This window comes from Urocitellus parryii, chromosome 6 (assembly GCF_045843805.1).
Source record: "Urocitellus parryii isolate mUroPar1 chromosome 6, mUroPar1.hap1, whole genome shotgun sequence".
Classification (NCBI taxonomy): domain Eukaryota; kingdom Metazoa; phylum Chordata; class Mammalia; order Rodentia; family Sciuridae; genus Urocitellus; species Urocitellus parryii.
In genome coordinates, this window is record NC_135536.1 from 95,553,438 (window position 1) to 95,575,976 (window position 22,539).

Sequence of the window (22,539 nt, forward strand, 5' to 3'; positions counted from 1 at the left end):
TCCAACTCTACTATACTTTGCCCGGCCTCCCAGTCCGTCTCCTTTGAAATCTTGGTGGAAGCTCTGTGACCTCTACCTTTGGCAACCTGCAATCCTGCCAAACCAGCACCATGTGGTTGCTGCCAATGTCTGCCACTATCTTGAGCAGTAGCCAAGCCTCCAGTGACCATGCTCAGCAGCTTCTGAGTACCTGTGTGGCTGAGCATGGTGAAACAACTTTCTAGGCTGTCCTGTGCAAGCAGGTTGCCCCACTGATCTCTCCTCAAAGAAACTTTTACTTTTACACCCTTGAGCCTGAGATGGGTGTGGTCTTGCCAGTTCCTGAGAGCCCACAATTCATCTTTCTTATTGTTAATGGTCAAAGCCTGTAGTGTTTCTTTCTTTCTTTTTTTTTTAGTTTCCTTTTTTTTTAAATTGTTGGTTGTTCAAAACATTACATAGTTCTTGACATATCATATTTCACACTTTGATTCAAGTGGGTTATGAACTCCCATTTTTACCCCGTATACAGATTGCAGAATCACATCAGTTACACTTCCATTGATTTACATATTGCCATACTAGTGTCTGTTGTATTCTGCTGCCTTTCCTATCCTCTACTATTCCCCCTCCCCTTCCCTCCCCTCCCCACTTCTCTCTCTACCCCCTCTACTGTAATTCATTTCTCCCCCTTGTATTATTTTTCCCTTTCCCCTCACTTCCTCTTGTATGTAATTTTGTATAACCCTGAGGGTCTCCTTCCATTTCCATGCAATTTCCCTTCTCTCTCCCTTTCCCTCCCTCCTCTCATCCCTGTTTAATGTTAATCTTCTCATGCTCTTCGTCCCTACTCTGTTCTTAGTTACTCTCCTTATATCAAAGAAGACATTTGGCATTTGTTTTTTAGGGATTGGCTAGCTTCGCTTAGCATAATCTGCTCTAATGCCATCCATTTCCCTGCAAATTCTATGATTTTGTCATTTTTTAATGCAGAGTAATACTCCATTGTGTATAAATGCCACATTTTTTTTATCCATTTGTCTATTGAAGGGCATCTAGGTTGGTTCCACAGTCTTGCTATTGTGAATTGTGCTGCTATGAACATCGATGTAGCAGTGTCCCTGTAGCATGCTCTTTAGGTCTTTAATGGCTGTAATGTCTTTAACAACCACACATTCCTTAGCCCTGGTTTTACCTACAGTTTTCTGGCCAAATGCAAGTTTTTCAATCTTTATGCATCTGTTTATCACAATTAACTTTGCTAAAAGCCACCAGCAATATCTGTGGCACTACCTGAATACTATGCTGCTTAGAAATTTCTTCTGCCAAATTAAGCAGTCCCTCACTTTAAAAATCAGCCTCTCAGAAATTCTCAGGACACAAGCAAAATGCAGACAGAATCTAAGCAAAATCTTAGCCAGAATGTAACACTAATGGTCTCTAGTTTAATTTCCAATTGAGTTCTCCTTCTCTGAAACCTCATGACCCCAATCTTTGCTGTTCATACTCAATTCTGGTCTTCTAAACTCCCATCAGAGTTGCCTAATTAAGGCCCACTACAACATTTTAATGCTTTTCCAGCTTGCATCACTAACTTTCCAAAATTCCTTCCATGAATTCCAAAAAGCTGTAAAAGATTCTAAACCACATGGTCAGGTTAGTTGAAGCAGTGACCCCACTCCTGGTACCAATTTTTCTTCTAGCTCTTTCATTACTGTGACCAAAAGACTTGACAAAAACAATTTTAAGGAATAAAAGTTTACTTGGGGGCTCATGGTTTCATAGCTCTCAGTCCATAGATGGCCTACTCTATTCCTCAGAGCTCCTGGTGATGTAGAACATCATAATAGAAAAGTATGGTAGAGGAAAGTGGCTCAGGACATGGCCAGGATGCAGAGAGAGAGCTCTATATCACAAATGGATTCCCCCTAGGGACACACTTTTCCAGCCACATCCTACCTTTCTACATTTACCACTCAGTTAATCCCTATCAGGGATTATAACCCAATATATAGCTCTCATAACCTAATCATTTCACTTCTAAACCTTCTTGCATTGTCTTACACAGGAGTTTTGGGGTACACATATTTAAATCATAGCAATAGATATGTTCATTGTTGAAGGATTTATGTAAATCTTTGCCCATTTTTAGTTTTTTAAAAAAATCTTATATTATTATTGACCCAGTAAGAGTTTCTTGTGTAGTATAAGTCCTTGTCAGACATGTTTTGCAAATATTTTCATCTGGTATATGACTTAAATTTTCACTTTCTTTACCATGTATTTTGAGGAAAGAAAGATTTTATTTTAGTTAACTTTTTAATTGTACATTATAATTACTAGTGAGGAGAAAAGAAAAATTTTGATGAAATCCTATGATTTCCTTTATAATTTATATTTTTTAACTGTACTAAAGAACTCTTTGCAAAATCCAAGATCATTTAAAGATTTCCCTATGTTTTGTTCTAAAAGTTTTCTAGTTTTAGCTCTTACATTTAGGTATATGATCCATTTTTAGTTCATTTATGTATGTACTATGAGATAAACGTTGTGATTTGTTTTTGTGCATATGGCTATCCAGTTATTTTCCCACCACTTATTGGCATAAAGATAGACAAATAGACCAATAGGCATTTCTGTATTCTATTCTATCCCCTTGACCTATTTTTATTCCATTAACATACTGTCTGATAACTATAGCATTATAACACATCCTGAAATCAAGTGGTATAAGTCTCCTAATGTTGTCTTTTTCAAAGTGATTTGGTTATTCTAAGTCTTTGCCTTTGCTTAGTAATTTTAGAATTAGCTATTCAATTTCTATGAGAAAGCATGCCAAAATTATGATTAGAGTTGTACTGAATATATAATTTGGGAGAGAATTGGCTCTTAGCAATTTTGAATCTTTCAGTCCATGAATCTTTCTCCCCTTTTAGTTAGGTCTTCAGTTTCTCTTAGAAATATTTTGTCATTTTCAGGATACATTTCTTTTACATCTTTTGTCAAATTTCTAAATATTTCACATTCTTGATGCTATTATTATTGTACATTTTCTAGCCCTATACCAGTCATACAAACAGGATAGACACTAGGAAAATGTTGGAAGAACAAGTGAATGAATGAGTAAAATATATAAGTGGAAAGTATCAATGTAGTGAATCATTTATGCTCATTTTCAGGAACTTTATTCTCAGAATTCTACAACATGGGGGCAGGAGTAGAGAAAACATACAGATGATAGAATGCAGGAGTGAGGTTGCTGGGAAAATGAGTGACTGGGTTTGAAATTTAGGAAATGACTAAGCAGAAAGGCCAGACAAGGATACTGGAAAAAGCAATAATTAATTAGCTAACTAAAGAGCGTTTTTTCCCCCCTATGACAGACAGCCTATACCTTTAATTCTGTAGGAAGTTGAACTATTCACCTTTTTTCTTTAATGTTGCTTATCTAGCTTTCTACCTCTTTACAATTTTCTTCCACTTTTCTGAATATACACATTTTCTTTTCTTTGTGACTTTCAAGATCCTCTCTTAACTAGGAACACAGTCCATCAGATTTGCTAACATAAATTTTATCTGCTTCCAAATTCTGTAACCCTTTGTTGACTTCCATGGGTAATAACAGAATGAAATGTTTGTGAGCTGAAGTCAGATTGTGTCCTTGGAAAGTCACTAAACCTTTCTGAGCCTCCTGAAAGGCCTTTACTCTTTGTCCACTGCTGGACTATAGAAATAATACCCTTTCAGCCTCATATCCCACTTCATATTACACATTATCACATAACTGTACTGTATGGTAGTGGTTTGTATTCATGGCATCCTGGCTACATTACAAATTCTTAAGACAAGTCCTCTGCCTTTTACCTTTATATTCCTCTGCATATCTTGTGCACTTAAGTGATCAGTCACTAACTATTTTTTGGTAGAGATGATGTATTCATGTTACTGAGTTAAGAAATGCATGGAAGGTATTGATTTCAAAGACTGGCACATAGTAGATATTTAATAAATTATATGGAAAACATTGATTCAACATGGGGGATCTTGCCTTGCTTTTCTCTTTTCTATTGATCCTTGCAACATTCCTGTATTTTATTCTTTGACTGTCTTATCTATTTATTTATCTTTCATTTCAAGTTTTCTTCACAGAAGTCACAAAATAGTGACTAAGAAGACTGAACACATATCCAGGAATATATCCTCAATGCATTATATCAAGGAAGCACATGATATCCTTTTATTGGTGATGTTAATTTTGAATATTTGGTTAAGGTGATGTCTGCCAGATATTTTTTACCATAAAGTTATTATTTTTTAATTAAAAATATTTGGTGGGGACGCATTTAGACTCTATGTAAATATCTTTTTCTCATTAGATTTTTTAAAAAAATATTTATTTTTTAGTTGTCGTTGGACACAATATCTTCTTTATTTTATTTATTTATTTTTATGTGGTGCTGAGGATTGAACCCAGGGCCTCACACGTGCTAGGCGAGTGCTCTACCACTAAGCCACAACTCCAGCCCCATCATAAGATTTTTACTCTGTAATTTTAACATCTATTGATGATTTTTTCCTGAAACAATTATCATGGAATTCAGCATAAAGTGATTTTTTTATTTCTGTATAATTTCTTCTACATTTATTTGTTGGCATTTTAATACAAAAAAGAGTTTTCTCATTCATTTAGCTATTTATTCATTTGTTAATTTACATTAGTATAGATTCATAGAATCTTACCCCCCCAATGGGTTATGATCCATTAGAATAATTATTTGTTTTGCTTGTTATTTCTTTTTCTTAAATTCCACAGATGGTCAAATAGGATGTGTGGCAGAGAGTGTGGGGAAAGAGGGCTTTGAGTACTCCTGTTTCAGTTGGGGGTCTGCCAAACTGCAGGCCCAGAGGATAAAGCATTCATGTGGTTTACACCAACTTAACAAGGACTAACATGAAAGAGAAAATGGTTGTAGATTATACTAAAATATATTGGTTCCTCTCTGTTTCAGGAAATAAAAGAGGTCAGTTAAAGCAGTTTAGTCATTAAGGCTACTACAACTTCCTCTCTTAACTTTTAGCAGCTGGAGATGTTCATTGTTTTGGAGTAGACTGAAGTACATATATTGAAAGTAAAGGGAAAAGGAGATGTCAGTATCACTGTCTTAGCACAAGATGGCAGTAGTCTGCCATTGATTTCGCAGTTTAAGGCCTAAGGTTTAAATTAATGGTGGCTTTTGTTTTTGCAGGGACTTCAGTACTAGTGCAAATAACATTCAGATTGACCGAACAAATCCTTTGTGGCACAACTATTTCCTATGTGGATTTAAAGGAATTCAGGTAAATTGGTTCATAAGGTAATGCTAGCATTTGAGATTAATGGATATATTGTGTCACATTTATTTTATTTACTGTATCATTTTGGTCTCCTCTCGATACTAACTGATGTTTCTCTTCTATTTTTGCTAACTTATGTTTCAAAAGGCAGGAAGATATGACTGTTTCTGGGTAGTATTCACAGAGGGCAGCAGTGGGCTTTCATATATCAGGTGCATCTGACAACATCTGTCTGGTTAAATCTTTAAATTGTGTTTTTAAGTCATGTTTTCTGTTAAGGATATATTCTAATAAATTATTTATAGTTTTTTCTTTGGATATATAGAAGTATATTGTAAGGATTTAGGGTTGGACAGCCCCAGGTTTCAATCTGGGCTCTATCCAGCTATATTAATTTAACCTAAGTCTCAGATTTACCTGTAAAATGATGTCACTGCTATCCCAAAAGAGTTGTTACAAGGATGACAGAGTTCTTGATGCTTGTAGGACTTCATTAAATACTAACTAGTATTATTATTGCGACTCCAGGTAGGGTTAAAAACAAGATGTAGTGAAATGTATTTGTACAAGTAGTGTCCTAGAAACATTAAATAATTACCTTGAAAATCTCTAATGCCATGTGCGAGAACAGGAAAATGTATATCTCCATTTTCTCTCACAATTAAAAAAGTATGAATGATATCTCTATTTTCTCTTATAATTAAAAAAGTATGAAGACAAACAGAAAAATCAATATTTGCTGTTTTTAGAACGACTTTCATATTTCAGTATGTGTTTTAGATGTAGTGACTCTTGTTTAGAATCATAGGTCAATGATATTAAGAAGTGAGTCAGTAATAAACAAGCTAACCTAGATTTTAGAGACCTTGTGTTCCTAACTGCCTGCTGGTCCTTTCTGAAACTTTGTCAGGAGTAGCCTAGAACTTAATGACCTGTCATTACAGAAATGCATCAAAATTTTATCTGATGTGTAGTCCTATACTCTAATTCTGGTCTTAGAGTTACCATATTCATTTCTTTGTTGTGTATGTGTCTCTCTCCCAGACACAAGGTCATAACTTATGGGAGAAATTATTGGTGGGTTTTAATCCTAAAATCATCTGGCTTATCCTATACATTAGTGGGAATTTGGAAGTGTTTGCCTGGCAAATGCAATAAAAGATCTTCTTATAACAACATGATTTTTTTGTAGCAGATGGATAAAGAGGCCTAAATAATGATTGTTGTTTTGTGTTGCTTTTGAGCCTTCTAGGGTTTAAAGCCTGCCTCTTTGGTTTGACAACTTATGTGTAGAAAAGCAGGTTTGTACAATGAACTTTTGGCAGAAGAGCAATTTAAATGTTAGCCTGTTCAGAAATCTTAATACTAGAAAGTTCCAGAGGATAATCTGTTTATGTGAAATTGAACATGTTATCCTTTTGGGATAGAGCTATTACAGAATTTGGCACAACTCATGTGCGTTTTTGAATCTGTTGTACATTTTAATTTAAACATTGCGTGATAAGTTTGTAAGTATGATTCACATTCAAGACACCCTGTGGATCAGTTTATAGTTAAATATATAGAATTTTCCAAGGATTACTTTTTTAAAACAAGCTGTCTGATGTTTGGTATGAAAGGGCATTGGCAATAGCAGTGTTTCAGTTTATAATTTGTTTGTATTTCTGGAAGGAAATTTTTAGATGACTTGAAATCAAGAAGAGAAGTACATCCAAGTGAATCTCTTCTTTTGTGGTGCATGAGTTTTGCCAACTAAGAAAAAAGGACAAAAAAATTAAGAAGAAAAACTCTTTTATTTGCAGAGTTTTGTTGTTACTTTGGTTATTCTAACTAGTTTATTGAAATTTCTCCCTAGAATAATATGTCTGATGAAATGCATAATTAGGCAATATAATAGTATTTCATTCTTTGGTCTTGAGTTGTTTGAGTAATTTGTGAAGATGATGGTACTTTTTCTTAAGGAGGAGGTAACTTTAAATTTATTTTTAATCCTATTCCACAAAGGTTGCAATATCATCCAAAGTGTCCTAGTCTTAGATATTCCTGTAAGTATGTTAGAACTTTCCACCCTTATTTATTTATTTTATACCTTTATTTTATTTATTTATTTTTATGTGGTGCTGAGGATCGAACCCAGGGCCTCGTACGTGCTAGATGAGCCACAACCCCAGCCCCAGAACTTTCCACCTTTTAAGTCAGAGTCTGATTTGTAGAAACAGTTTTCCTGCCTCATTTGGAGTCTGCATTCTCATTTGTGGTTGAATTATAATTTGACTGTCTTTATAGCTACCATATGGCTAGATTGTATCTATAAACTCTACTAAAAAATCTGGATTTCCTCATATAGCTGACTTATATTAAATCATGGTGACAGTATGCTGGCCTAGGTTTCTAACTGTGGGAGAGAAGTTCTCAACTGGGAATCAGAGACCTGGGCCCTACTCCCAGGTTCCTATGTGTGATCTTGGAAAAGTCTCTGAATTTGCTGGTGCTTAGGCTTTTTTTTTTTTTTTTTTTTTTTTTTTTTAAATAAGTAAGATAGTACTGAGAAAGTTTGGAGCTCTTTTTCTTCAGACGGCTTTCGAAGCAAGATACTCCATGGAAACATGCCACTGTGTAGGCATGTTTATAATAACAGTGCTGATGATGTGAGCCACAGTTTTTAACCTACCTTGCTAATGATTGTGTATTTCTTGTTTTTGGTAAGCTTAATTATAACTACTTTTTGTATTTTTTCCATATTTGTTCAAATCAATAGTCAAGAAAAAGAACATTCATGGCAATTTCAGGAAATGAATCAGTAGCTTTTTGATGAAAAAAGGAAAAAATAATCTTCAGATGACCTTAGTCTAAGGGCAAGAGCCATTAAATCAAATATCATGTGTCGTCTCCACTACTTTGAATCATATAACTAGTTTCTACAAATGTGATAGTAAATTTGTTGATAAACTTTTAAAAAAATATTTAATTTTTAGTTTTAGGTGGATACAATATCTTTATTTTATTTCTATGTGGTGCTGAGGATCGAACCCAGTGCCTCCTGCATGCTAGGCGAGGACTCTACCACTGAGCCCCAGCCCCAGCCCTTATTGGTAAACTTTTGGAAGAAGATTTTGATACTCACTGAATTCAACTATGAAACTACTATTGCTATTTTTCCTTATATTTCTAGGAACACTTTGGTCTTAGTAACCTGACTGGAATGAACTGCCTGGTAGATGGAAATATCCCACCAAGTTCTGGCCTCTCCAGCTCTAGTGCTTTGGTCTGTTGTGCTGGCTTAGTGACACTTACAGTGCTGGGAATGAACCTATCTAAGGTAATTGCCTTTCATAATAAACCTCACAGAATCCTCTTTTAAGGCATTAGCATCCAAATCTCAAAATCAGAATGTCTTCCTTGATTGAAAAACTTTGTCTTATTTGAAAGGACTACATATGTAGATAAACACTGCAGCCTAAGAAGTCTTGCCTGTGATAAAACACTATAAGGTAACTGATATTTTCCAAACTGAGTGAACAGGTCTATGAATTACTGTATTAAAATACTCTTGATTAAATATGGTTTTTGAATGCAAGGATTTTTTTTTAAAGGTTACCTCATTAACAAGTTAATTTAGAACAAGAAATTCTAGTCCTCATGGTTGGGCCTGCTTATTTTCACCCAAAACTTTAAATTAAATATTTGACAAGCAGTGGGTAAAAAGGGTAAAGAATAGGTAATAAAGGAAGTGAGCAGCGTATTTGTTTATGTGAGTAGGTTAGTCACTGAAATAAACTTAAAAAATTGCATTTCAAAGGGAAAATGCTTATTTAAAGGAAATATAAATCCTACAAGAGGTCAGAAAGCCATAACTTTATAAGTTCACATAAATCTCTGACTTTTCAGTTCAGAGCAGGTGTGCTCAGCTTTAATTAACACTTGGTGTTCTGGTTCAAATAAAGTGTTCTTATAAGTTCTTTTTATTCCATGTATAAACTATCAAGTTTACAGATGATTTGGGAACAGATTGGGCATCAGGCAGATCAAGAGAAAGTCAACCACAGCTTAGTTTCTTTAAAGCATGTTTAAACTTTCAGCTTGAAAATTTTATATATAGGCACACAAGGAGAAATGAAGGAGAAAGCAAAGATTCAGAATTCTATTCAATTTTTATGTGTAGATATCCATTATTATACCTTTGTAAGTAATGGTTTATTGGGGGAAAGGATAGCTTACTTTGTATTTGTTTTATGAGAAGAAAGGGAGGGAAAGGAAGTATCTATGTAAAATATGCCTTCCTGAGTACAACTTTTAATCTGATAGTTGGTTTGTTCATTATTCAATCATTTTTAGTGGCCACTTTGTATTATGTAGCATTCAAAGCATTGGAGATGTAATAGGCATAATCTTTACCCTTGTCATACTAATGATCTAAAAAAGATAAGTAAATAGGTAATTATAATAGAATGTGATAAATGGATAATTAGCATGCTATGGAAGCAAATCTAACCCAGACCTAGAGAGAACAGGATCAAAGCTAAGGTATCAAGCATTCAAGGAACTGTAGATGCTAGTCAAGAAATACTAATGGTATAACACTGATAACATTAGATAAACATTTATTAGGTTGAGGGAAAATAATGTAAATTATCTAGAGTAAGAATGTTCATGGCTTGTTGGAGGAACTAAAAGGGACTCATTATGGCTGGAGCATATGGTAATTGGGTACTGGTTTTGAGATAAGATACTGGGCTTTGTAAACCATGTTGAGGGTTTCATCTTGAAAGTAGTAGGAAACCACTGCAGGGTTTTAGGAAGAGGGTAACATAATTGCAACTATGTTTTAGAAAAATCATGCTAGCTATGTTATGAAGTCTTGATTTGAGGGTAACAATATTAACAGTAGGGAAGTGATTTGGTCTGGAATAATGGTAGTGAGAATGGAGAGAACTGGATAATAGAGTCAAGGTATATCTTGGACAGAATCAGTAGGATTTGGTCACTGGGTATGGGGATAGGGAAAGCAAAGAATCAAGGATTAGGTTCAGGTTTCTGACTTGGTGTGATTCATTGGAATAAGAAATATAGATGGAAATTAGGTTAGAGGGGAAGCTGAAACATGGAGTGTGAGGAATCTTTCGTGCATACTAATGGAGCTTTAAAGTATTTAGTTAATGAAAACAAATCTGTGGAGTGCTGGGGATGTAGCTCCAAGGTAGAGCATTGTGTACATGTTCAAGGCCCTGGGTTAAAACCACAGAACTGCAAAAACAAACAAACAAACAAACAAACTCTGAAGGTGAGGAAGGGAGATCTGGACCTGAGATGATCAATATAAGAACTATTAAATATATAATTGACTTTTGAAGCCATTGGAGGGGATGAGAACATCCAGTGGTGGAGTATAGATGGAAGGAAAAGGGAGACTAGGACAGAACCCCAATAAGCATTAACATGTAAGAGATGGGCAGAAGAAGAGATGTTCACTGAAGAAGTCTAAGAAGTAGGAAAACCAGAAAGGTGAACCAACAGCAAAGACAAGGAAGAGAATGTTTCATGAAATGAAAGGCAATGTTGTCCACTGCTGTCAAGAGGTTAAGCAAGACAGGCCTGAGAAGTAGTCATTTAATATAGCAACAAAGAAGTTGAATAAAACCATGGCAAGAACAATTTAGGACAGGAATGGGTTGAAGGGTCTATGAGAGGTAAGAAAGTGGAAAAGTTTGTTGGATCAAAAATTCCTGGCTATTCATGGAAAGAGATAATTTGATATCTGGAGAGAGATTTGAAGTTAAGGAATTCACTTTTTTTTTGATACTAAAATTTTTTTTATTAGTTGTTCAAAACATTACAAAGCTGTTGACATATCATATTTCATACATTTGATTCAAGCGGATTATGAACTCCCATTTTTACCCTATATACATATTGCAGATTCACATCAGTTACACATCCACTTTTTTACCTACTGCCATACTAGTGTATGTTGTATTCTGCTGCCTTTCCTATCCTCTACTATCCCCCCTCCCCTCCCTTTCCTTCTTCTCTCCCTACCCCATCTACTGTAATTCATTTCTCTCTCATGTTTATTTTTCCCCTTTCCCCTCACTTCCTCTTACATGTAATTTTGTATAACAATGAGGATCTCCTTCCTTTACCATGCAATTTCCCTTCTCTCTCTCTTTCCCTCCCTCCTCTCGTCCCTGTTTAGTGGTGATCTTCTTCTCATGCTCTTCCTCTCTATTCTGTTTTTAGTTGCTCTCCTTATATCAATGAAGACATTTGGCATTTATTTTTAAGGGATTGGCTAGCTTCACTTAGCATAATCTGCTCTAGTGCCATCCATTTCCCTGCAAATTCCATGATTTTGTCATTTTTTAGTGCAGAGTAATACTCCATTGTGTATAAATGCCACATTTTTTTTTTTATCCATTCATCTATTGAAGGGCATCTAGGTTGGTTCCACAGTCTAGCTATTGTGAATTGTGCTGCTATGAACATTGTTGTAGCAGTGTCCCTATAGTACTCTCTTTTAAGGTCTTTAGGGAATAGTCCAAGAAGGGGAATAGCTGGGTCAAATGGTGGTTCCATTCCCAGCTTTCCCAGGAATCTACATACTGCTTTCCAAATTGGCCGCACCAATTTGCAGCCCCACCAGCAATGTACAAGTGTACCCTTTTCCCCACATCCTCGCCAGCACTTGTTGTTGTTTGACTTCATAATGGCTGCCAATCTTACTGGAGTGAGATGGTATCTTAGGGTGGTTTTGATTTGCATTTCTCTGACTGCTAGAGATGGTGAGCATTTTTTCATGTATTTGTTGATTGATTGTATGTCCTCCTCTGAGAAGTGTCTGTTCAGGTCCTTGGCCCATTTGTTGACTGGGTTATTTGTTTTCTTGTTTAATTTTTTGAGTTCTTTGTATACTCTGGATATTAGGGCTCTATATGAAGTGTGAGGAGTGAAAATTTGTTCCCATGATGTAGGCTCTCTACTTACCTCTCTTATTGTTTCTCTTGCTGAGAAAAAACTTTTTAGTTTGAGTAAGTCCCATTTGTTGATTCTAGTCATTAACTCTTGTGCTATGGGTGTCCTATTAAGAAATTTGGAGCCCGACCCCACAATATGTAGATCGGAGCCAACTTTTTCTTCTATCAGACGCAGAGTCTCTGATTTGATATCAAGCTCCTTGATCCATTTTGAGTTAACTTTTGTACATGGCGAGAGAAGGGGATTCAGTTTCATTTTGTTGCATATGGATTTCCAGTTTTCCCAGCACCATTTGTTAAAGATGCTATCCCTCCTCCACTGCATGCTTTTAGCCCCTTTATCAAATATAAGATAGTTGTAACTTTGTGGATTAGTCTCTGTGTCCTCTATTCTGTACCATTGGTCCACCCGCCTGTTTTGGTACCAGTACCATGCTGTTTTTGTTACTATTGCTCTGTAGTATAGTTTGAAATCTGGTATTGCTATACCGCCTGATTCACACTTCCTGCTTAGAGTTGCTTTTGCTATTCTGGGTCTTTTATTTTTCCATATGGGAATTCACTTTTTTAATGGGAGAACTGGTGAAACTAATTTTTTTTTTGCATTTTTCTGACTCTTGATAATATGAATGTCTAATGCAAAAGAAAAAAAAAAGATAAATAAACACTTGAACTCTTGGAATTAATTCTGACTGTCTCTGTTTTCCAAGCAAAAAATAGCAAATATATTTTTACTGGAATTTGTAACTAAAATACCTACAACATAAAGGGAATGGTATGTATATCCTGGCTTTCCCTGCTAGTTTAAGTTATACTAACAATACTAATATTTTCTATGGGCTGAGCATAATTTTATGGAGAGTTCTTTTTTTTTTTTTTTTTTAAATCCTGGAGTGAGACAGAATCTTGATCAAAAGGAAGCCTGTAATTTTCTTAGAGTCTTTAATTAAGTGCCAATTGTATATGTGAATTATAAAAATCATAGAGCATAAGGACTCAAGGAATTTTAGAGATGAACTAGTATAATATCTTCTTTCTTTTATTTTTATTTTTAGGTGGACACAATATCTTTATTTTACATTTATGTGGTGCTGAGGATCAAACCCAGTGCCTCGTGCATGCTAGGCAAGCGCTCTATCACTGAGTCACAACCCCAGCCCCAAATCTTCTTTTTTATTGATGTATCAGTTAGTGTCCCAGCAGGAAAAAAATGGCACATTGGGTATAACTGAAGAGAGTTTAATAAAGTAATTATTTATTAAGGATCAAGGGAACCAACTAGGTAGGGTTTCCTTGTGAAGCTGGAAGCCATTAAACTTTAAGAGCTGAGACTCTGGAATAATCTCTCTCTACATTTTGCCAGCAAGGCAGGGGAAAAAAGAGTGACATGGTTGGAAATGGCAATAAATGGAAATGGGTGAAGGAGTTGTTCATAGATGTCAGCCTCCTGGGGTAAAGAGAAGTGTAAGAATGGAGGGGCAGGGGAACAAACAGAATAATATGCGTGTTTGACATGTATACTGAATTCTACAGGAGATTGATGACTAATGCCCTCTCAATTATTTTATATTGAGTGGACCTCATTTAGTTGTAGATAGCAACTACTGCACATGGGATATGATAAGTATATGTGGAAATTATTATTTCATTAATAACCTGTCACATGTCTGAAATCAGCCTAACAAAATGTTTAGCCACACTGTGATCCAGAAGCCAGAATTATGAACCAGAATGATATTGGTAGAAAAGAGAATGTGGTGATAAAATAGTTATGAAAAAGGACTAGAGATTTCTGGCTTCAAGATGGCAAAATAAAGTCTTATTTATTCTTCCTTTCTGTCTTTTATTCAGTCTTTTTTTTTTTTTTCTAAAAAGTCATCCGCAAGCAATAGGGAAAATAAAGAAAAGGGAGTATAAACTCTGTCTTTGATAAAACAAGGAGACATAAATAGCCCTTAACCACAAAGATGGAAAGTGGATGGAAGAATGGTGCATGACTTGGCAGGATGGAGAAAGGTCAAAGCCAAGTGCCTGTGGAAGGAGATATAGATGGAAGTAGCTGACTCATCCCACAGCTCTCTGGAAGGAGTAGGAAGAAAGGAGGGTAATTTGGTGAGTGGTTTTTATTTGAAAGTCTTTTTGAGGATTAGTAGACCCTCAAAGTCCTTTCCTACCTGGGACCATTTCTTCTATATATGCAGGAATCTCTGTAAAAAAACCAAGAGATCTTCTGCTCTTGGGAACTCTGAACACTGAGAAAGGCAAGACAATACATAGGGGATTGTAGGACACAACACATCTGAACAGAGGAATTTCCTTCCTCTGTTTAGCTGTAGCACACTGACAGTCTTACCACCCTACATCCCACCAGGATTGTTAGAGGGTCCTTCTTAGAAGAAATGGAGCTGTCCCATAGAAAAATCTGACATTTGGTCTAGATACTGACATTTGGTGACTGCCACCCACTTCCCTCACCATAAAAATTCTCCAGCTACTCTGTGATCCCCGTTAGAAGCCCATTTTTCAAAGCTTCTACATCAGCTGTTTAGTGAATCTTTTTTTTTAATATTTATTTTTTAGTTGTAGTTGGACACAATACCTTTATTTTACTTATTTATTTTTATGTGGTGTTGAGGATCGAACCCAGTGCCTCACACATGTGAGGCAAGTGCTCCACCGATGAGCCCCAGCTCCAGCCCCTTAGTGAGTCATTCTTAAATATGATAGGGCAGCAAAGATTAATCAGATTTTGGAAGAAATCTTCCAAAATTAAACAAATGAACAAAATGAAGAAACAAAGAAAAAGCAGGAATTCAGAGGACACAGACAATGCTGAGAGCCGAAGAATGCTTCAAAGATAAAATGAAATGTTAAATCCTCAAAAAAAGTATAATTAAAAAAATAAAAGAACAATGAGATGGAACTTTTGGATATTACAAATATGATACCCAAAACATAAGGATTGGAAGATCTGTTAAAATAGGGAAAAAAGAGATGGATAATAAGAGAGAAAAACAGATTTTATGGATCAATCTCAGAAAATCTCCAGTTAGTAAGGAGAAACAGATGAAACTGCCATTAGAAAATTATTATTTTTTTAAAAAAAATAGTATGTCTCCAAAGTGAAAATGTGACTCCTCAGATTGAAAGGGCTCATTTGATATTTGCATAATAAATGAAAAAGACTAAACCAAAGCATATCCTCTGGGAATTTTGAATTTGGAAACTCAAGTGTTAATAGAAAACACACTATAAGTTGATTGAGAAGGCAAAAGAAAAGAAAGGAAAGAGATCACAATCAATGGATCAAGAATGAAAATTAATTTCTCAGATACAGCTTTGGAAGAAGGCAACAGAGTAATGTCTTTAAAATATCAATGAATTTTAGCCTAGAATATCTGTTTAAATGAGCTAATCAAATGTGAAGATATACAAGACATTTTCAACATGCAAATTCTGAAAGTTGAGAGGGACATAATCAAATCAGAGAGAGAACCAAGAAAGAAAATGATATTGAAACTAGGAAATGGAAAATGCTATGCAGGAGAGAATAAATGGGTATTTATTGAACACTGGAAATCCCAACACAATACCCATAATATCAAGCAGTTTAGAAAACAGCACAGATTAAAATGAAAAGAGGGAGGGGAAGAAATGGAACTAACTGATAAGCCTTATCAGTTAAAAAAAAAAGAGAGAATTGATAAATAAACATTCAACCATGTGGAGAAATGGATTAGGGTGCTTTTACAAAGCTATCATAGGGTATGAGAAGGCTTAGCTAGATATACAAATAATGCTAAGTATATAAGCCAGTATTAAATATAGGAAAACATTTGTACTAGAAAGAAAATCAATAAATTTCCAGTGTTTGGCTCATCTATGAACAATAATTTCAATAAGTAACACACTGAACAATGTTTTAAACAAAATTTTTTTGGCATCACTTTGTTTAGAAAGCTGGGACTGGTAGGGGAAGGGTGGCTCTAAGATAGCTCAAATCCTCATACCATAATAAGAAAGCAATAGATGAAGTGTAAAGTGGATCCCAGGAAATAATGTTTTACTCGATTATTTGGTAATTTGAAACAAAAGCAAAAAGTTGAAAATATTTGCCTCTCTGCACACCACGCTGGGGATAGGGATGAGAGGTTCAGAACTAGAGACTGCTTTTATTATTGTTTTAATGCTTTTAGCTCCACCTATTCTTATAGATTATGTATATTATCTCCTTGGAAAAAATAAAATAAAGAAAGGATAGAAAGGATAAATGAACAGAATGAAAAGAGGCAGTGGATATCCTGAATGAGCACTGTCAGGGGAACTGGAAGATGAGGAGGGAAGAAGGGATTCAATGAATCAAAACTAGAGGTTGGGAATAGATGAGCTGCTGGAATATGACCAAATCAGAAAGTACTAGGGAGAAGCTTGTTCATAGGTTTGGGGTGAAAAATTCCAAGAAAATACATGCATCTTCCATTTAAAGGCGGTAGTTCATTCTGAAAGCCAGATGCTCGGCATAAAATTATTAAGCAGAGACTTACTGTTATTTATTTTTTTTTAAAGAGAGAGAGAGAGAGAATTTTTAAATATTTATTTATTTTTTTAGTTTTTCGGTGGACACAACATCTTTGTTTGTTTGTGGTGCTGAGGATCAAACCTGGGCCACATGCATGCCAGGCGAGTGTGCTGCCGCTTGAGCCACATCCCCAGCCCAACTTACTATTATTTTAAATAGCAAAAAGTATAACACATTGTTCCTCAACTCAAAACCTCTAGTTTCCTACAATGTTAAAAACACACAATAAAATTTTCTCTATGTAAGTAACAGAGAAGTTGTACGAAAAACACACTAATTTTCTTGAACATCAAACAATAAGCTTGTTAACAAGCAGTTACTTTACATAGTAATATCTGTTTTTTCTGTTGACTCCTAGTATCCCAGTACTCTGCCTACTGTTTTTTTTTAACACTGCTGTATTGAAGATTCAGCATGTGAATGTACATTTTTTTCTCAAAAAGAGTTATTGCTATGATATGAATGTTCTTTGAAGTTTAAGTATCAAAAGTCAGAAAAACTTTAGTTGCTGGAGTATTCTGCAAGGTATTTGTATATTTTGTTAACCCTGGATTCAGGTTATTCTAGACTTTTGTTCAGTTTTTACCTGTTCTTGGAGTTGTACTTGAAACCCAAGAAAGAAGGAAAAAGTTCCTCCTAAGGATCTTGGAGGTAGCTAGCTGACCTGTGAAACAGGTTGCAGCTAACAGCTAGTCTTCGTACTAAGGTGTGTTAGGCTGGCTTCAATCAACAAATTCCTTCCTCTGCTGGGATGAGGTGGGGTGTACATTGAATTTATGATATGGTGGGCTGAGCAAATGATATTCAGAAGACCCACTTTGGGAGATCTGGGAAGTATAATAGAAGAGTGTAGGGTTGAACTGTATCTCCCATAGTAAAGCCTAAGGAGGAGAAACCCTTTATTACCTTGGTTGATGAAAGTTGAATGACCAGCCAGAAACAGTAGGGTAAGGGGACAGTACATGTGTAGATATCTTGAGCAATTTACCAAAACACAATTCATGTGATTCTGAATAAACCAGAATATGTATTGAGTATAAAACCTTCACTTGAGTGTGGCAGTGCAATGAGGTATCCAAGGAGAGAACATTTGAACAGAGACCTGAGAGAATGAGCCGAGAAGGGAGGCAGAGGAAATAGCAAGTGCAAAAGCCTAAGGTTAAAATAAGTTCCTTCTGTTCCAGGAATAGCAGAGGTCCCTGTAACTGGGGTGCTGGGGTAAAGGGAGTGAGACACAGTGGTGGGAAGTGAGCTGAGAGAGGTGTTGTAGTCTTTGCCTTTTGTTTTAAATGTAATAGCCATTGGAGGGCTCTGAGCTACAGATAGCAAGATGTGACTTATACTAGTTATTTCTCCTAGGAGTACCATACTACTTGTACCCTATACTGACAAGGAAAGAAACTATATTAGAGAAAGAATAAAAATAAAGAAATTGTCAATGTTCTTTTGGAACTTAAATGTGCATGGTAAAATGTTAACAAGATTATTAATTGGGCATCAATTTATATAAGGTGTGAAGGGTTTTATATGTAAGTGGGGAATAGGGCTAAAATATTGGCTCCTTGGTGAAGTTAAACTGAAGATTTCAAGTAAGTAGTAAGTTTTAAGAACATTTTAAAGGAAAAGAAGGCTGTGTCTTGACTTAAAGCTCTGGGAGGGACCCTGGAACATTTCAGGCAGAGGGAACCCACGTGTGTGTTATAATAGTTCTCTGAGCCAGACTTAGAAATATGTGTCAGCTGAGGCCTAGAAATTCTTATGCAGCTTCATGAAATTCCTTTTAAAAACTTAGGGAGGGTTTCTAGTTGCTTAAGTCCCTGAACAGATTTGGTTAACTGAATTTCAAGGGCAAATTGGTTGTATAGACACGAGTTGATACTCTTTTCAAAGAAGTGTTTTTGAAGTTGAAATCCATACTGTGCTGGGGCCCTCCGAGGTTGAGAAGCAGAATACATGGAATGTTCAGTGTTCTGTGCCAAATAAGTTCAAGTTTTCACTTTCCTGAGTTTATAATGGCCAATTTCTTGAGAAACTTTAAGGCTATGTTTTTTCTTTGTATACAGCTGCATTTAAGTGAAATATTGTTAATTTTGAGAATGAGACCTTGTATTTAAAAACTAAGGACATATCTACATTATAAAAAAAATCTACTTTATAAAATAAAAAGAATTTAACAATTACCCAAAGATTTAGAGTATAATTTGAATGTTTTAATAGCAGTTTGCAACATGGTATAAGAAAAATCAGAAACCAATTTGCACTGTCACTAATTATTATTTTTAGAAATCCATACAAGGACATTGTTTAAGTTTGCTTAAAATAACAAAAACTTCATCCATATTATAGCTAAGGAAAATAGTAGTTTAAAACATTCCAGCCAGATGTTGACTGCTAATGAACTGCAGCAGCCGGCCTCTGAGAAGACGGTAAATCCAGAATACAATCTTTGAAAAGAATCTCTTAATTAAGTGTTGAACATGGACTAAAGCCATGTGCTCACTGGTACAAAACCCAGGGAGCTTTAGTGTTAGCCCTGGGTGGCCTGTGTTTCGATACGTTTGAAATTTTAAGTTAGTAATATAAATACAAAGCCATTCACATAGTTTTATCAATAAAAAGAGAATCTTATTTCTTTCAGTTATGTGGATGGTATTGGTATCTCTGGATGTATTCTTTTTAAAAAATAGGTAGGATTGGGGAATGAATCATTTATTTAAAGATTTTGAGTAACTTGGATTTACTTGGGTGGTGTGACTAAGCTATCTGATTGCATATTAGAAGGCTTGCTCTGCAGAGATTGTTTAGGTCACCTTTGTTTTTTTTTTCCATTTCCTTTCCTAAGCTAAATACATGTTTACCTTTAGCATAAACCAAGGCAAACAAGATGAATTAGGGAATAGCAGATTGGAGGAGGATGGATCTGTTTCTGAGTGGTTTCAAATGAAATGAGTATTGCTACAAATTTATATGTATGTCTGGCTGTGTTTTGAATTTTTATTGTGATTGTAGATCTGTATCATTAACAGGTCACTGTGTTTTGAGGCCTCCAAACTTTGACTTGCACCCAGCAATAAAGTTGAATATTATTCAGTATTTAAAAAAAATAATTGGAACAATGCAGGTGATATTAAGTGCACCACATGTGTATAGCCCTTACCAACTACATTTATTGTGTGCCTTGAAAATACCTAAATGATGAATATACAAGGACATGTTATCTCCCTACCAAATTCAGAACTGCTTTTTATCTCTTTCCCTACATTTATATTTCACAGGCATGTTGGGAACCATCTTGGTCAAGTGTTATACTACACTGACCCCAGACTGATATTTGATAGTGTAAGGATGATGATGAAAGACTGTCTAGACCTTATTCTCCTTTGTGGCCATTTTTATCTGTAACTTGTGATGACCTTCCTATGCCTCATTTTTGTTTCTAAAATGAGAGTGAGATTAACACTCCTTTTAATTTCACAGGGTAAGTCAGTTAAATAGGCTCAATACCTCCAGTTCTCTGACCTTCCTGGTAGGAGATTTTAGAAAAGTTTAGGGAAAGGGTTTATCAAGACCATAGGTAAGGTAGGAAAATAAATTAGCAGTCAGTGAAGTTTTTGTAACTAGATGAATTTTTGTAAGTGTTGTGGGAAAAGTAAGAAGTCAAACTATGATGTGGAGGAGAAAGTAACTCAAAAGGAAAAGATTAACATCTAGAGACTATTTAAGGTATGCACTGCAGTTTTAGAGACACAAAACTTGGAGGTTGCTACTGAAAACATTCTGTATTAGAATTTAAGGTTCTGTGTTAGAATTTATGTACCCTAAAAAATGCTCTTTCCCCTCCTATTAGTCACCTAGATGTTTAAAAGATGCAATTTCTCCCATGGTAGCTTTGTAAAGCATATTTTATTATTATTTTATTTTTTCAGAGAAATACACTGAGGCTAGAGAATATAACATGACCAAGACAAATCACTTGGAACAGAGTTGTTTGAATTCTAGCTCAGATGTATTTCATCCAAAAATAGTTTTATTTTTATGCCATAGAAAATATAGAATCGACACTCCAACATATAGGTGCAGGCAACTACTTCCTCAACAGAACTCCTAAAGTTCAGGAAATAATAACAAAAATTAATGAATGGGATGGCATCGAATTAAAAAGCTTCTGCACATCAGAGGAAATAAAATTGTGAGAATCTAAGAATGGGAAAAAAATCTTTGCTAGCTACTCTTCTGACAGAAGATGAATATCCAGAATATTTAAAGAACTAAAAAAACCACCAAAATCCCAAATAATTCAACCAATAAATGAGCAACTGAAATAAGCAGATACTTCTCAAAATAAGAAATACAAATGACCAACAAATACATAAAAAGTTCAACATCTCTAGCAATTAAGGAAATACAAATTGAAAACACAATATTTCATCTCACTCCAGTTAGAATTATGACCATCAAGAATATCAATAATAAATACTCGGCAGGCATGGTGGCACATGCTTATAATTCCATGAGTACTATGGAATCAGTATGGAGGTTACTAGAGAGCCTAGGAACCACCATATCACCCAGCTATACCATCCCTTGGTGTTTGTCCTAACAAATTAAAGTCAGCATTCTAAGCATACTATAGTGATATAGTCATGTTTACAGCAGCACAATTCACAATAGCCAAACTATAGAACACCCTAGGTTTCCATCAATGGATGAATGGATAAAGAAAATTGGTTACACAATGGAATTTTATTCAGTCATAAAGAAGAGAAAATTGTGTAATTTTCGGGGAAATGCATAGAACTAGAGACAATTATGTTAAGTGAAGTAAACTAAACTCAGAAGGTCAAGGGTCATATGTTTTATCTTATATGTGGAAGCTAGAGATAAAAAAAGGAAAGAAAAAAGGTGTGGAGGGTATCTCACAAAAATATAGAAGAGACACCAGTAGAATAGAGGTCCAGGACAGAAGGTGATAGGAAGAGAGGGAAAGGGGAGATAGATAGGAACAAAATTGACCAAAAAATATATTTTTTTCTCTGTTTTTTTTAAACATCAGAAATTTATTAGTTGCTCAAAACATTACATTGATCTTCACATATCATATATCATACATTTGTTTCAAATGGGGTATGAATTCTTATTATTTCCATGTGTACAGATTGCAGGATCACATTGATTATACAGCCACATTTATACATACTGCCATACTAGTGTCTGTTGTATTCTGCTGCCCTTCCTATCCCCTTCCTATTCCTCCTCCCCTCCCCTTCCCTCCCCTCCCCTCCCTCTACCCCATCTACCGTAACTCATTTCTCTTTCTCTCTCTTATTTTTTTCCCTCCCCTTCGCCTCACATCCTCTTATATGTATTTTTGTATAACAACGTGGGTCTCCTTCCATCTTCCGTGCAGTTCCCCCTCTCTCTCCCATTCCCTCCCACCTCTCCCTGTTTGATGGTAATCTTCTTCTCATGCTCTTCCTCTCTGCTCTGTTTTGAGTCGCTCCCCACTTATATCTAAGAAGACATTCGGCATTTGTTTTTTTAGGGATTGGCTGACTTCACTTAGCATAATCTGCTCTAATGCCAGCCATTTCCCTGCAAATGCCATGATTTTGTTATTTTTTAGTGCTGAGTAATATTCCATTGTGTATAAATGCCACATTTTTTTTTTTATCCATT

The 22,539-nt window shown here is 35.4% G+C and overlaps 1 protein-coding gene across 4 annotated transcripts in view; it reads left to right on the forward strand.

Moving 5' to 3' along the window:
* The window catches only part of Galk2 (galactokinase 2), a 133,640-nt gene that overhangs the window by 37,084 nt on the left and 74,017 nt on the right, over positions 1 to 22,539 (forward strand). For all 4 annotated transcript variants that reach the window (XM_026391675.2, XM_026391667.2, XM_026391682.2 and 1 more), the window contains exons 4-5: positions 5,226 to 5,316; positions 8,486 to 8,632. In XM_026391675.2, coding sequence (XP_026247460.1) covers positions 5,226 to 5,316; positions 8,486 to 8,632 — 238 coding nt within the window. The remainder of the gene's footprint in view (positions 1 to 5,225; positions 5,317 to 8,485; positions 8,633 to 22,539) is intronic.